General features: G+C 30.0%; 1 protein-coding gene across 1 annotated transcript; it reads left to right on the forward strand.

Moving 5' to 3' along the window:
* Positions 1-252: 252 nt before the first annotated feature.
* Positions 253-12,907, forward strand: LOTGIDRAFT_211212 (hypothetical protein; the record flags this gene model as incomplete). The annotated part of the gene is made up of 8 exons (XM_009067103.1): positions 253-685; positions 3,785-3,897; positions 4,824-4,914; positions 7,735-7,897; positions 8,565-8,654; positions 11,554-11,683; positions 12,366-12,528; positions 12,738-12,907. Coding segments are annotated over exons 2-8 (906 nt in total), but the record flags the coding sequence as incomplete, so codon positions are not given.
* Positions 12,908-16,040: the final 3,133 nt, after the last annotated feature.

The following is a 16,040-nucleotide window of genomic DNA, read 5'->3' on the forward strand; positions in this document are numbered from 1 at the left end:
AACTTAATTTCAAGAAATAATCTATAAGGAAAGTCTGAAAAATATTAATGGTCATTCTTATACATTAAACTTGAACTTTTTTGTCAAGTCGAGGATAAAGAGAACATTCTTGAGAAATAATATTACAGTATATCCTCACTTTGAACTGAATTTATTTGAAATTCAACACCCATTCACCCACCCCTATAATAACAGTTACTGTCATAATACTGAGTGATAATAACCACGAGCGCCACCTAGTGTATATAAGTTAAAGGAAGAGTTATGTGTAGGAAATATAAAGGGAATTATTGGGATATATTGAGTTTGAATAATGTAATAACAGTTTGTAAACCTATACAATGTTATAGCAAGATAGATAATGTAATATTAGTGTATATTCAAGCTAGAAATATAACAGAAGTGAGTAGAGATAGCGAATAATGCTCGACAAATTTGGCATAAAACTCAGGAAGTTTGTAATATAACTGTAAAATGAAGAGGAAGTGAGATTTGAAAAGGTCCAGTTTGAAAGAAGAATGTTGTTGAGAGCCTAATACTTGTGGACTGTTTATTAATGGTTATGGTTGAACAAACACGTCACCTAGTTAAGTTTTTTGATGAGATAAATTGATTGATTATTTACTTCCTATCTTTAATTATAATAGCAGTAAATCATTACAAATCACAAGGTAGAGAGAACAGGGTAAGCCATCTTTTTATAAGTATGTACAGTAAAGAACTATAAGAATCAAATTTTAGGTATTCAAATTATGAATAATGATATTTTTTTTTAAGAATTTTTGTCTAACAAGGATATGTTCTATATGGCAAGTGACTTTATTTTGAATGTCATCATGAATAAAGATGTGATGAAAACAAAGCCTTTGTTCTATAAAAATCCAAATGACATGTTTATCATGTTGGTGACAAATTGTTGATGCTTGTATTATAGTTGTTGTAAGGGATGTTTCACTCATAATAACAGCTGGATTATAAGAGATAAACAGATAAGAAGTGTATTAATATACATATTTCCCTTTGATTTATCTTCATGGTTTTACATTAACATCATTATTTTAAGTTGGTAATATACTATTTGCTCTATATATATTTACTGCAGCTAATTTTTTGTAGTTCATAAATAAGTAGAGTTTTACTTTTTGTCAATCTATACAGGTTTCTGATGGGAACATTTAAGAATAAAACATATAGCCTATATTGTGGTTCTACTTGTTTTTCATTAACTAGGATGTCTTCTTTCTTGTCATTATTATTCATTGAATGTGACACTACTAGGATTAAACAATCATGTAGGCTAATATAGTCTTTAAGCTTTGGTTATACTTTTCTATGATTTTTAATAACATGGCATAGCACTTTTAATGATGATAAACTGACATGTATGTTTTATGAAAAGATTTTATATTTTTTTCAAAAAAAAGGTTAGATTACAGTTATCAGTTGATTTGAGATGAACCCAGACGTTTGATTTAGAATTACGTAAATTTTTATCAGTTTGATTTAAATCATATCTGGACAAGAAAATGTAGGCTTTGCTTGGTTTCAATTTATGAATATGGATGTGAATCTCGCAAGTAGAATATATCTCTACGGATTGAACGTGATACCTCTATATGAAAATCCTTTTTGATTTAGAGATATAAGCTTACATGAAAATATTCCACTATTTCAACACACCTTTGAAGAAAAGAGATAAAGGTTTTTGATTTTAATGGAAATGTCAAGATTAATTCTGTGTTTGAAGCAGAGTAGACTTGTTTCTGACATGCTTGATTTCAGACTATTGATGTCGCTAAGTAAAATTTTATTATTTATGTGGGCCACACAATTTTCACTTTTGAAAGTGAGTGCAGGCTACAGTTAACTTCATACAATCCATGACATGTTTCATCTTCACAATGCCAAGCTGTAATTAACTGTGACTTGACTGCAAGAGTCACCTTTATGTTTCACAGAAGTTAGTGAGCACATTGATTTGATTGGATTGTATTCCACCCAAAACAGCCAATGAGGAACCTCAACAGAAAATCAATTTGGCTGCACATGACCAATGTGATTTACTTTATTTGCTAGCTTACAATGCAATCAAATTGCTGCATTTTCAAACTGTGATACATAGTTGGTAATAGCTTAACATTGTAAAGATGGACATGGATGTGACAGCTGAGCCATGCTTACATCAACAAGATGGTAATACATGAAATAAATACCTGCAAGGTATCTTGATTTCCTATTGTCTTCCAAATGAAACACTTCTATGCATTGATAAAGTTATTTGAGCAAGGTATATAACATAATGATATAAGGAAATAAATTTTGACATCAGCATGACCAGGTGTACATGTTAAAGGGACAGATTCGCCATCCATTTGGACCAATGGAACCTTAGTCTCAGAGATGGGGAATTTTTTGGTTAAACTAATCAGTAATAGTGTTCACAGCACACCACCAAAATTTCAGCCTTCAAATCCATGTGTGTCCAGAATTATCTGTGCTTGAAAATACTTCTGAAGACTTAGTATATACATATATTCAAGACCCAATCAACCCCAAAAATGTCAAACCTGTCCCTTTAAATTAGATAATGACATGGATTGTGCATAAAGAAGTTGATAAGTTGAAGTATTGGAAGTATTTTTCTGTCAAAACTCTTAAACCTGTGAGATAAGATGAGTGTTTTTAAGGTCAATTTTATGATACCCACTGTCTTTCTATCATATAACAGTAATGGTTGAGTTACTATGATATTATAATCTGGTAAATAAATATTATGTTGAGATTCGAACCTAAGTTATTATCTTATATTTCTACATTATTGTGTTACCCTCTATATTACACATATAATATTTAGCTATATTATATTTCACAATAATATACCCTCATATTAGTATAAAACCTATTTTTATTAGTCAATAGTCATGACATCCATCATTTTACCCCTCACTAAAATATTACTAATCCAATCAGCTGATAATGACCCCCAAATATGAACTAGTCATAACTGATTGCAAAATAGTTTTATTACCTCAATGGAGATTACATTTTGATCATACTGAAAAATTTGTCATTGTTGACTGTAGGTCCTATCTAAGGTATGTTTATAGGAACATCTATGTTAAAAAATATAGATAGCAGTATTTGGAAACTTTCATTTACTCTTAAAGCAAATATCATGCTTAGTTTAATTCTATGATTTTGATGGACTGTTGGATTTGTTTGTAGCTTTTTGTGTGTAAAAAAAGGTTTCTTCACCTTGGACATTTGTGATAGTGTATGTTATTAAAGGACATCCAAGGTATAAAAAAAGAGTGCAAATTTGGCTAATGCTAATATAAAATATGCTAAAAAAGTTATATATATATTCAGAAATTTTCATAGTGTGAATTATTTAAGCAATTTGTGGACTTTTGCCAATAATTAGCCTAACTTGTTGTCAAAATAAAAGAGAAATACTGACAAGAAAGTAATAATACTGAATATCTGAATGTGATTGTATCAATTGTTGACCAATATTCTTAAATTTACATAGTACTATTATTAACTATGATTTCAATTTTAATGGTCCTAAATTATCTCAAAGTGTGTTACCCGTAGTTAAGCTCAATTCATTGATCTGTCAACTATAGTCAATATTAAGATGATCATGAACTATCCTAAAGTATTTAAGATATATTATATTCATGATTGTATCAACAATGATCAAGGTTGTAATGATTATTCATGTAAATCTGCTATTGTTATTTCACTTTTTACTCAGTTATTTTCTATTGTGTAATTTCAGAATAAATTATCAAAATGTTACAACAGATTTTAAAACAGATGTATATAGAACCTGACTTATTAAATGAATTATCTGAAGAACAAAAACAAATTTTATTTATCAAATTGAGAGAGGTAATTTTGTTATATTATTCTTAGTCCAGAATTTGAACTACTTAGCCTTTATAGCCTTTAGAATTTGTGAACTTCTCTAGCAGACTATCAAGGAACACAATTACAGACAAACAATTTGTATAGCTTTTACAACATTTTATTTCATACAGAGAATAAGAACTATTAACCAATTTTGACTTATAAAAAATAAAATAATAAATCTGTTAATGTCGATACACAATCCTTTCGAAATTTCAATGGTTAATACCAATCAATCAAATCTCAAATAGTTTTGAATTATCTGACAATAGGCTAGAGGTCTGTATAATACTGGCAATTTTTCAATGATTATTTGAAAGCCAAATTGTAGTATTATATAGTTTGATTTTTTATAACATATTCATGAAAAGCACAATCACTTGACTTGCCACAGGGTATATAATAGTCATTGACCAGCTTAGCAACTTTTAACCCTATTTTGAGGTAGCCTAACCTTTGTCATTTTTTTGATGTTATTCAAATTTCATGTAAGATGTTATTTGGATATGATCTATAGCCTTATAAATCAAAACAAATATAGCTTTGCTTCAAATATCCATTTAAAATGTAAGATATCCTCAAATGTGGCTTATATTATTTTTGAGCCCTGATTGTTCTTGATTTGCAATGAAAAATACAAGCCAACCGAAGAAAAGAAAATTCATCTTTAATCTGATTCAGATATGACAAATCATAGACCAGATAAGATTTACTTTTACTCAGAAGTGAAAACATCATAAAACACAAAAGTTGGCTGATTTTCAAATATTTGTCTATAATAGCTATCTGTAATGTTTGTTTGAGAGAAATCCTGCCAGGTACATGATTCCAGTATCGTACATATCGGTGCCATGACATCATGATGCTTTGATAATCTTGTTTACCTGTTATTCTATTAATATTAACAGGAACAAATACGAAGATGGAAAGAAGAAGATGAGAAACATGAAAAAGCTCAAGCCAAAAACAACATTAAGCCTAAAAAACCTCCTAAACCTGGTAATTAAACACAATTCTGATTTTTAGAAATTCACAAAACATAAAGATACTAGAGCCACTTGTGGCACAGAGTGGGACTTTGCAAATGTAGCAAATTGCAAAAGACCCCTAAAAAATCAACCTTCCACGATAATTAGATCATGTGCAAGAACAGTATAAAGTTGAGAAATTTTCATTTTTTAGAAGATTCTAATACCGGAAGTAGACGCCAGACCCCACAAATGAAAGTATCAGCAGATAGCCAAGGTCAATGACCTTTGATCTTGTAAAGGAGAAGGTCTAAAAAGGTCAAGATCAAGAGATATACGTCATCAAAATTTCTAATTGCACACGACAATAAAACCGGAAGTTGACATAGGACAGCAAATATAAAAGTATAAATAGATAGCCAATGCCAATGACGTTTGATGCTACAAAGGTCAAGGTCATCAAAGGTCAAGGCCAAAAATTGAAAATTTGGAATTTCCAAAACCTGTTCCTTTTTTTGAACTATGAAGCGGAAACACCCGAAATTCTAAGACAAAGTGGCTCACAATATGAGGTAATTGTATGCAAAGTTCCATTTTGGACAAACGTATACTTTGCGAGTTATGCTCCTGGCCAAAAATGTCAATAATGAGAAATATAACCCAGATGTGCCACGCCCACCTTAATTTTTTTTTTTGCATAGGGTAATTAATATTCCAAATTTTATGTTGTGTTTTAAATTTCAAGCTTCTACATTATTCAGGTCAAAAGATATAGGTCAACAAATGTCAACAAAGGTCAAAATTCGAAAAATGAAAATATCCAAATTTTAAAAATCGTTCCTTTTTTGGAACTATAAAGCTGAAACAACTGAGCTGTTAACACAAACTGGCCAAAAGGATGAGGTAATTGTGTGCAAAGTCCCTTTTTTAACAATCGTATCCTATGCGAGTTATGCCCCAGCCCCAAAATGTAAACAATTAGTAATTCAACCTGGATGCCACGCCCACCCCAATTTTTTTGTCATAGGTGAATTCATATTCAAAGTGTCTAGTTGTATTCCAAATATCAAGGTTCTACATAAAATAGGTCACAAGATATACATACACCAAGATCAAAAAGACACAAATATGGTAAAACAAAAATCACAAATTTCAATTTTGCTTCAAAAAAGCAATTGTTCTATATCTATGTAAAGTGCATGAAAAGCACATTAGGAAACCGAAAAAATTAACCCTCTAGGTTAATTAGGTCACGTGCTAGAGCAGTCCAAAGTTTCGAATTTGGCTTTTTACGGATAGCTATAAAACAGAAAGTACATGTCGGAGGTCAAAGGTCAAAGTATCAAATGATAGCCAAGGTCAATGTCCTTTGACCCTATGAAGGTCAAGGTCATCAAAGGTCAAGGTCACAAGAAATAAGCTTTCAAACTTTGAAAAAATTCAATCGGAAATTGCAAAAATGCAAAAGCGAAATTCAAAAATCGGCTCCCAATGTTTTGTAGACTTTCGACAGCAGATTACATCGACACCAAAATTACGCAGATTTAGTTTATTCCTAAGCACTTATTTCGATTTTAAGACAAGTTAGAAATCAAAATGGCGACCAAAGTATCACTTCCGGTTGGAATTTTATTTTAAAATCGGCCATAGATTTTTATTTTATATCGATCAACGAAATTCCGTTCACCGGAAGTTATTCGACAAATTCGATTTTGGACTTCAAGTGATTCAAACTTCGAAACCGGAAATGACGTAAAAAATCTGACTGAATCATATCATTTACTGAAGTGATGTCTATTTGCATTTTAAATTTTAGATCAGTTTTGAATTTCAAAATTTTTCAAGTGCTATCTAGTCGACATTAGCCACCGGATGTTAAAATTGAAAACCCCGGGAAAATCTACGCATAAATGCGCCTTCTAGAGCCAATTTTCGAGTTTTGCACATGTTGAACTGTAGCACTTCCAGTTGCGCAAAAATGTTTCAATTTATATTTATGCACAACATTGCCATTATCTAAGGTTCAAGAAAATTGAATGATTACTGCAGTCTAAGCTCAGGAAGGTGTGTAACAATCGAAAAAAAAAAAAAAAAAAACAAAAAAAGAATTGACAATATGATAACAAACTGGGACTTTGCGGTCCCACAAAAAAAAAAAAAAAAAGAATTGACATTTCGATAACAATTGCAGTAGCAAAGTCCCACAATTAGACTTCTTACATGATTACCCCAACACCGATACACAGTATCCTTTAACTTGTCCATGAAGAACACTGAAAAGATTTCTAGCCTATTCTAAAGAGTAGTGAATCATTAGATCATTAGATTTTTTATACGCCCACACATAAGATGGGCGTATATTGTAATCACCCCGTCGGTCCGTCTGTTCACATTTGGCTCGTGCTCACTCTACAGGCTACAGTTCTTTATGGATTCTTTTGATTTTTATTTTGTATGTCAATGTTGTTATGAAGATGATCCCTATTGATTTTCGCGATGATCGGATAATTTTTCACCGAAATATTGTGTCTGACTTGACGTTTTTCTCTATTAGCTATATTGTGCAACTCGTGCTCACTCTACAGGCTACAATTTTTTACAGATTCTTTTGATTTTTATTTTGTGTGTCAATGTCATTATGAAGATGATCCCTATTGATTTTCGTGATGATCGGATAATTTTTCTTTTTATAAAGAACAGAGGATTGTCTGGAAGCGAAGCTGAAACAATGTAGATGATCAGTTGGTAGAAGGTTAATGTCCCATAGTTCACTATATTTTCTGGAATATTTCCACTAGCATTGAAGTATAGAATAGACTATGAATTAACATTCACACCTACAAAATTTCAGGTAAACATCCCAAAACAGTTAAATTTTTAACGGCAAGGGATGGTAATGAATGGGTCTGGGTGATGGGAGAACATCAGGATGATTTAACTGTAGAACAAATGTTAGAGAACGAAGCACAATCTGAAGCAGCTTCAAAAGCTTCAAAAGAGGCAGAAGAATTACGGTAATTTTGGAAATGTTTTGTTAAATTCTGGTATTTTGTGATATTATAAACATGCATGATCTGCTTTATATTTCCCTTTATTACCATATGATATAGAATGACTCTTTTGGTTACATCACCTCCATCATTATTATGTTTGGTCAAGGAAATCATTTATATTTGTTCATAGATGTCTCCTTTAAACTTCAAATCAAATTATGTTTATCCCTTTTATGAATGCTTTTGAAGTCTGTTGAAACTTTAAATGGGTTTAATCACAAAATTACTTACTATTGTAGTACTTTTGTTCTTGAAAACTAAAATTTGGCACATCTTTGAACGATTCATAACATAAACCATGACAGTTTTTATATTTAATAGAATTTGTGTTACTTATAGCTTGAGCTAGCTGAAAATAAAGGAGACTGTCTGTGTTTATATGTTTTAAATCATAACCAGATGAGCATGTTAATATCTTTAATTTACAATACATGATTTAACACCTTTAAACTTTCCAACAAGATTCATTTCCTCTGGTTAGGATAAAAAATTGTTTTTTTTTTGTTATTGATTGTTGGGATAAGGTGGCATAAACCTTTTGAGTTGAGTTTGGGCTTAGATATCCATTAATTTGCATGTTAGATTGCTTCATACAAATGCTTGCATGTGTCCTACTGCATGGTTACAGGATAAAGGAAGAAGCAGGAATTAAAATACAGATTGAAAGAGAGAGAGAAGAATTAGAACGTTCAAAATTAGCATGGGAAGCAGAAATACGGTCAGTAGATTTTCTTTCAACTTTTGGAATGACATTCTAAAGTTTTTTAAAATTTTACCTTTATAGGTTTATCTATCTTTCCTGCATTGAATAAATCATTGAATTCATTCTGAATTTACATTAAAAGGGAGAGGTGTGGCATTTTGGTGGGTTGATTTTAGCCTTGAATATATGTAAATAGTCTTCAGAAGTACTAGAAATGTACGAAAATCACATAATTCCTTTAAAAATACTTCAAACTAGGAATTGTACTCACTATTTCTATATGTCTTTTCTATATATCACACAGTATCTTAAATTGACAAGTTGTCATTTTGTCTATTACTGATTGGCAAGCTAAAAAAATCCTAAAGTATGATTGATCCAATAATGGCGCATCTGTCCCTTTTAACATATATATATATATATTTGTAGCTAATATAATGATAGGCATATAAGTTTTTCATGTAATTTTGTATAATTTGTGCTATTAATGTGTTCACTTAAGATTGACATTGACATGCTTTCTTGATGCATATATTTTTGATAGGCAATATTTAATGCTTTATCTTAAATCTGAAACCTTCTGATGAAATATGAGACAAAAAACATCTTGACTTCAAAACAATTATTGTCTCTGTCTTGTTTTAACTTCCCTCATTGCACACTTCATGATGTTGTTAATTATATCTTTTCATGCTCAATTAAAATTAAATAAAGCAGAATGTCTCAGATTAGTGTAAAAAAAAATTATTTTAGAATTTTAGAAAAGGTTGATGAATCTATTTGTGGTCAAGTTATTAAGGTGATCAATATGTTAATAGTAACATTATAGTCAGTAAATATTCTATATTTCACACCTGTTGAAACGTATAATATGTTACTAATACTGCTATTATACTTTATAATGATTATTGAATACTTACTATCTTAATATGAAATCATTACAATATCTAATTCAGTGATTACCGGTATATACAATGAATAGGCCAAAAAAAAAAGTGTTAACAACCTAAGATGATGAACTGACAAACCAAATTGCAGAGTGGCATCACCAGCAACATCTGTCACAATACTTGTCATAATGAAGCTCGAATTTACTCAATATTTTGGAATTAGACGTGTGAGATTAAGCCAATAAAGTTAAGAATCTTGGCAACAGCATGGAATAACCAACTTTTGGATTTAATTTCTTTGCCAAAAACTAGAATTAGGCCCTAGACAACTGAACTATTTTATGAGTAATTTCCACTATGCTATGCTCATGTTTCAAAGGATATAGTTAAATTAATTGTTAATTGTCGTTTGATTAGCTCATTTGTTTCCTGTACCTCTCCAATAAAGGAGGTATTAGAGTTTCTGAAGGGAAGTTATGTTTTTTTGCACATTGATTTGGTCCTTAAATTTTTAATTACTAGATCTGCAGAAATATAACAAAACTTAACAAACATAAACACCTGATGAAACACCTTACATAAGTAAAGATAAGTTATATATGTTATATTTCAGTGAAAATATTCATGAAGGGTATAATTATTTTAATATATTCCCACTGGCATGTTGACAAGGATATAACCTTAGTAATAAAATCTTGTGCATGTTTAGAATGACAAGTTAAAGTTACTAACAGTTGACAGTGAACTAATCTTCCTATCACCATATTGGATAATTACACCACAGCAAGGTTTTATTTTTATACTGCACCTATTCTAAACAAGAATCTTTTTTCTACTTTCTCCCAGTTTCATAAAAACATCATATAAAAGTTTTATACAAAAGTAGTATGGTTCTTACATGGAAATAACATTCACAAAATAGTTCACAGCCATTTTGAATTATTACCTCAACAAAGTCAAATGGATTTAAAAAGGCTATAATATTTCAACAATGCCTAAATTTAGAGACATTTTGAAACCTTTAAAGTTGAAATATTATAGCTCTTTTCAAAATTTGACATATTAGATCGAGGTAGGATTCAGAATGACTTTGAATGACATGATGTTTCCATGTAAAAACCATATGTAGATGCGTATGATATAAGTCTTAATAACATGTAAATTTCCATTTATGCAATTTTATGAAATATCAGAACTGAATTAGATATTACCATATAATTGATTCAAATTTTCAAGCCATTGTTATCTATTGAAATGGAAATAAATACTTATATCTGCATGTATTGAATGCTATGGTGAAATGATTGACTTAAACCTTACATTATAAAGGTTCACAATTCGCTATATATATTGATGATATGAAAAGTATTTTCTAAGCACATTAAAGAATTTCCAAAATTTCAAATCTTTTTCTCTACTTTCTTGTGACTATTGATGCCAAATTAACTAAAATATCTAAATAACTAAAAATATTTATTAGACTTTGGATCACTCATTCAACAATTCTAGACAGTTTCTGTAAAACTGAATCAAAGCTCTGTTTGCTGTGCATTCTGGGATGAACCTCAGCATTTTACCAATGATTTGTCAAGTGATGGAAATCTTGCAACCTGAATATAATCAATAGCTTTAGAGCCTTTTGTGGATAATTCAGACCTTGATTGCTACATTGTGACTAGCGGTTCACAAAGTATGCATTTTATTATAATTTAGAATCTTACTAAGTTTTTGTTTTTATAACCATTTAAAAATCTGGACATAGTACTAGTATATAATGGCTACGATTGAATATCATAATTCTGTTGCAGAACTTTATTTTTAGACTGTCTGTAGATCACCATCCTGATTTCTACTAAACATTGATGATAAAAATTACATTTTAACTGAAGTTTGCCGTACTAGATCTTATCCATTTGTGTTTCATAAAGTTTGTTGCTTATTTCTAGAAATTTGTTTTGATTAATATTGTTTACATTATAAATATAGTATAAGGAAACTAACAAGATTATGATTTGATCTTTTAGGCGAAAGAAAGAAGAAGCTGATTTATATCAATCATTAAAGGACGCTCGATTAGAAGCTGAAAGATTAGAAAAAGAGAAAAGAGAAAAAGAGGAAGAAGAAGAAAAGAAATTAAAATTATTAAAAGTAAGTGTCCTTGATTTATTATTTATCTTCAAGTCACTGATTTTTTTTTTTGAGATCTTCAGCACTTTGGTAAATTTTGTATTTTCAAAATTATGTTAGATTTATAGAAAAAGTAAGTCTCGAAAATACTTTTGAATATGATATTTACAGAATGAAACCAACCAATGCTAAATGCTATATAATTACAAAAAAAAGCTTATTTGCTAAGAAAATTTTGGATCCAGATATTGTTGAGATTGAAACCTTAATGAATATACAGTTACTAATTGAGACACTGTTCAATTTTCATTACTCTTAAAACAGAGATTAGTCTTCTATTTTATTTATCTTTTAATTTTATTTATCTTTTGATTTTATTTATTATATAATTTTATTTATTTTATAAATTTTTTTATTTCATAATTTTATTTGTCTTATAAATTTATTTCTTTTATAATTTTATTTATCTTATAATTTATTTCTTTTATAATTTTATAATTTTATTTCTTTTATAATTTTATTTATTTTATAATTTCATTATTTTATTTATTTTATAATATTATTTATTTTATAATTTTATTTATCTTATAAATTAATTTGTCTTTTAATTTTATTTATTTTGTAATTTTATTTATTTTATAATTTTTATTTTACAATTTTATTTATGTTATGAATTTAATAAGGAAAACACCTGTGATTATACTTTCAGTTAAAACAAGAAAAGTCACGAAGAAAATCTGTTGAAAATGCTAATATGTTAAAAAATCGTCGAAGTACAGAAATTTATAGAAGATGGCAAGAAAACCGAGAGATATTTGAAAAGATTGCTATTGAAAATAGTAAGGAGATAGAAAAATCTTGGCAGGAACAAGGTTAGTAATTTTCTACATATAAATTTAGTGTGGTCTTTTCGATATTGAAAATGAAGTAATTTTGAGCAATCTGAATGAAATTGCTGTGCATCTACTGTTCTATGTTACTAAATATTCTTCCTTATGAACTACAATTTTAAATAGTTCTATGAAATCACTAAATGCATTCTGTGAAATGTTTTTATATTATTTTGTATACCATTTTGCAGAGAAGAAGGCAAAAGAAGCTGAACACAAAAGAAAAGAAATAGCTAGAAATGCTAGAGAAGAAATTAAAGGAACATTAACTAGAGGAAGTAAAGTAATACAAGCCACTAATGCTTTTAAATCATCAGCACGTCTTCCACCAGAACAAAAACCTCCTATTCCTCCAAAGTATGTTTTATGTAATAGTTAGATCATATTAAGTAAAATTTTCATGGTTAAGAAAAAATCTTTTTTTTGGGGGGGGGAAAAGTTTGATATCATTGAGTGATGTAGAAATCTGAGTTTTCCTATTGGTTGTGTCTGACAAAAACATCCTGGATTATTTATCATATTAATGTGAGAAGATGTGATGGAAATGTGGACGTATATTGCCATCGCCCCTGTCCGTTGGTCTGTTGATCAATCAACATTTCTTGTGAACACAATAGAGTCAGTCTTTATCTGATTTTTATATGCCCACATGAATATGTGGTCGTATATTGTCGTCGCCCCTGTCCGTCGGTCCGTCCGTCAACATTTCTTGTGAGCACTATAGAGACTACAGTTTTTATCTGATTTTTTGATAAAACTTGGTGTGATGCTTTAGATTGATAAGATCTTGGTCAAGTTCGAATTTGACATATTTTCGATGAACGGTTTTTGAGATATTGCCCTTGACTTAGAAATTTGTTAAAAATTGTTGGTGAGCAGGATTGAAGCTACAGTTTTCAACCAATTCTGATGAAACTTGGTGTGATCATTGGAATTCATAAGATCTCGGACAAATTCTAACTTGACGCATTTACGATGAACGGTTTTTGAGTTATTGCCCTTGACTTTGTTAAAACGCGTCAAAATTTGTTAAAAATAGTTCGTGAGCAGGATTGAAGCTACAGTTTTCAACCGATTCTGATGAAACTTGGTGTGATCATTGGAATTCATAAGATCTCGGACAAGTTCTAACAAGAGCTATTTTTGATGAACATTTTTTGAGTTATTGCCTTTGACTTTGTAAATACGCGTCAAAAGTTGTTTTTTGCCCTTGATTAGAGCTGTGTGATTTAATTTGGGTTATTGATATTGATTTTAAAAAATTTTGTGAAATTATTCAGCATGAATAATTTCTTCAATATGAGAAAATTCGTACTTTAGTCACTAAAGACTGTTTTATTATTTCTGACAGCTGCCAGTGGGCGTATGTTACCTTGCAACGCAAGCTATCTTAATGAAACTTGGTGTGATAATGTATATTGATGAGATCTTGGTCAGGTTCGAATTTGACGATCTTTTTGAGTTATTGCCCTTGACTTAGGAAAAAAGTGTCAAAATTTGTTTGTTAACACATTAGAAACTACAGTTTCAACTGATTTTAATAAAATTTGGTATGATCTTTTATATTGATGAAATGGACAAGTTTGAACTTGATGATATTTCGATGAACAGTTTTTGAGTTATAGCCCTTGACTTAAAGATTTCAAAAAAATTTCTTTAATATGAGAAAATTCATACTTTAGTCACTAAAGACTGTTTTATCATTTCTGACAGCTGCCACTGGGCGTATGTTACCTTGGCTGGCAAGCTATCTTTAAGTATTATTATTAAAAAAAAATTATTCTGTTTATTTCAGGAAAAATATACTACGAGACCAGAACAGTATTAAAAAAAGTAAATATAGAACAGAACCATTACCACCCAATAGACAAGCTGTTGTAGATTGGTTTATTAATGAAGAAAAACCTAGAGGTGCTGGATTAGATTTACAAACGAACGAAATAGCTGAATGGTTTCATGGTAAGTTCAGGCTTTTCATATACGCATACTCATATACTATAAATAGGCCTTATTTTTTCCTCATCTGAAGGAAACCTTTCTCACAAGACAATATTACCTTAGGGTTGAAGAGTTAGATTAGTCAATGCTGCTGGGGTGATTGAAAAATAACATTTCATCGAATAGCAATTCATCTGATATGCTTTGATATCAATTTATGTCAGATGAATTGCTATTCGATGAATAGCAGACAGGTTTTTAGTAGTTTTACATGTAACATGACATAGTTGGCACACTTTTATCTGCCTGCATGAACCAATCTGATTAGACATTGTTAATAGTTTATAATTTGTTACTACATGTATTTTGTAGGTATTATCAGTAGAACAGATGCAGAAAAAGTTTTAGAAGGAAGTAAAAAAGGATCATTTATTGTCCGTGTTAGTGAGAGAGTATGGGGTTATACTATATCATACAAAGCTGAAGAAAGATTAAAACATTTTTTGATTGATACATCAGAAGAAGGGTATCAGTTTTTCGGTGCTAATCAAGTGAGGCATGAAACCTTGTCAGACTTAGTCAACTTTCATAAAGTAAGTATTGCTATGTTTCTCTCCTCCCAAATTTTAAAACGATAAAGCCATCTTAATGTTTGCTATGGTTGTAACTGTCTGTGAAATGACTAAGAAAGGAATGATTATCTGAACTTCTTTTTGTGGCTATGTTGACACAAATTACCGTGATTGTTATAAAACTTTCAAATATGAACAGAACTTTCAGTTTTGTATTAAATGAAAACAGGGAAGTGGTTTGCTAACAGATAAAGACATTTGGGCTTTTTATGTTGATTGATCAAGAAAAGAAGTTGAACAAAGCTTCTTGAAGCCAATATGTACGAAATGCAATAGTAAAATTTGAGTGTTAAGAAGTGGACAGCGGTAGCGAAGCTAACTTACTTACTACCTAATACCTAACACTGTCAGTCAAAATGTCATGTGATTGTGAAATTCATAAACATTAAGCAAGCCACTTAATAGAACATTTTGGATGAAAGAGTGGGTTAGGTTTTTTTATAATGTCCCTCGCAAGATTTGCTATTACACAAACATTATTGTATTATAATAGAAATGGTAATATTTGTGAACAATGTGTGAACTATAGGGTAGTTCAAATGTAAGATTGGTGTAGTATAACACTTCCTGTTATAAGGAATGTCATTAACTAATTAATATAGGTCAATGAAGTATATATGATACACCCTGTTAGACTTATTATTAGGCAAAATTTAGGATAATATTGTAACAAAATATTATGCTAGTATGGAAACTTCCAAAAGAAGATGAATTTAAATGTTAGATAATTACTAAGCTCTGTTATCAAAGTTGGATATTGGGTTATAACCATGCTTTAAGCGAGATGTTTTAAGAGTCTTGGTCAAGTTCTTGGTCAATCTTTTGTATGTACTCTGAGAAAAAAATGTCTTCAAATGTCCTCTTATTTCCTCTTTCAATGGAAATAAAATTTCTTTAAGTGATATATTGAAATAGTATTAACAT

The sequence above is a fragment of the Lottia gigantea genome (genome assembly GCF_000327385.1).
Source record: "Lottia gigantea unplaced genomic scaffold LOTGIsca_8, whole genome shotgun sequence".
Classification (NCBI taxonomy): Eukaryota; Metazoa; Mollusca; class Gastropoda; family Lottiidae; genus Lottia; species Lottia gigantea.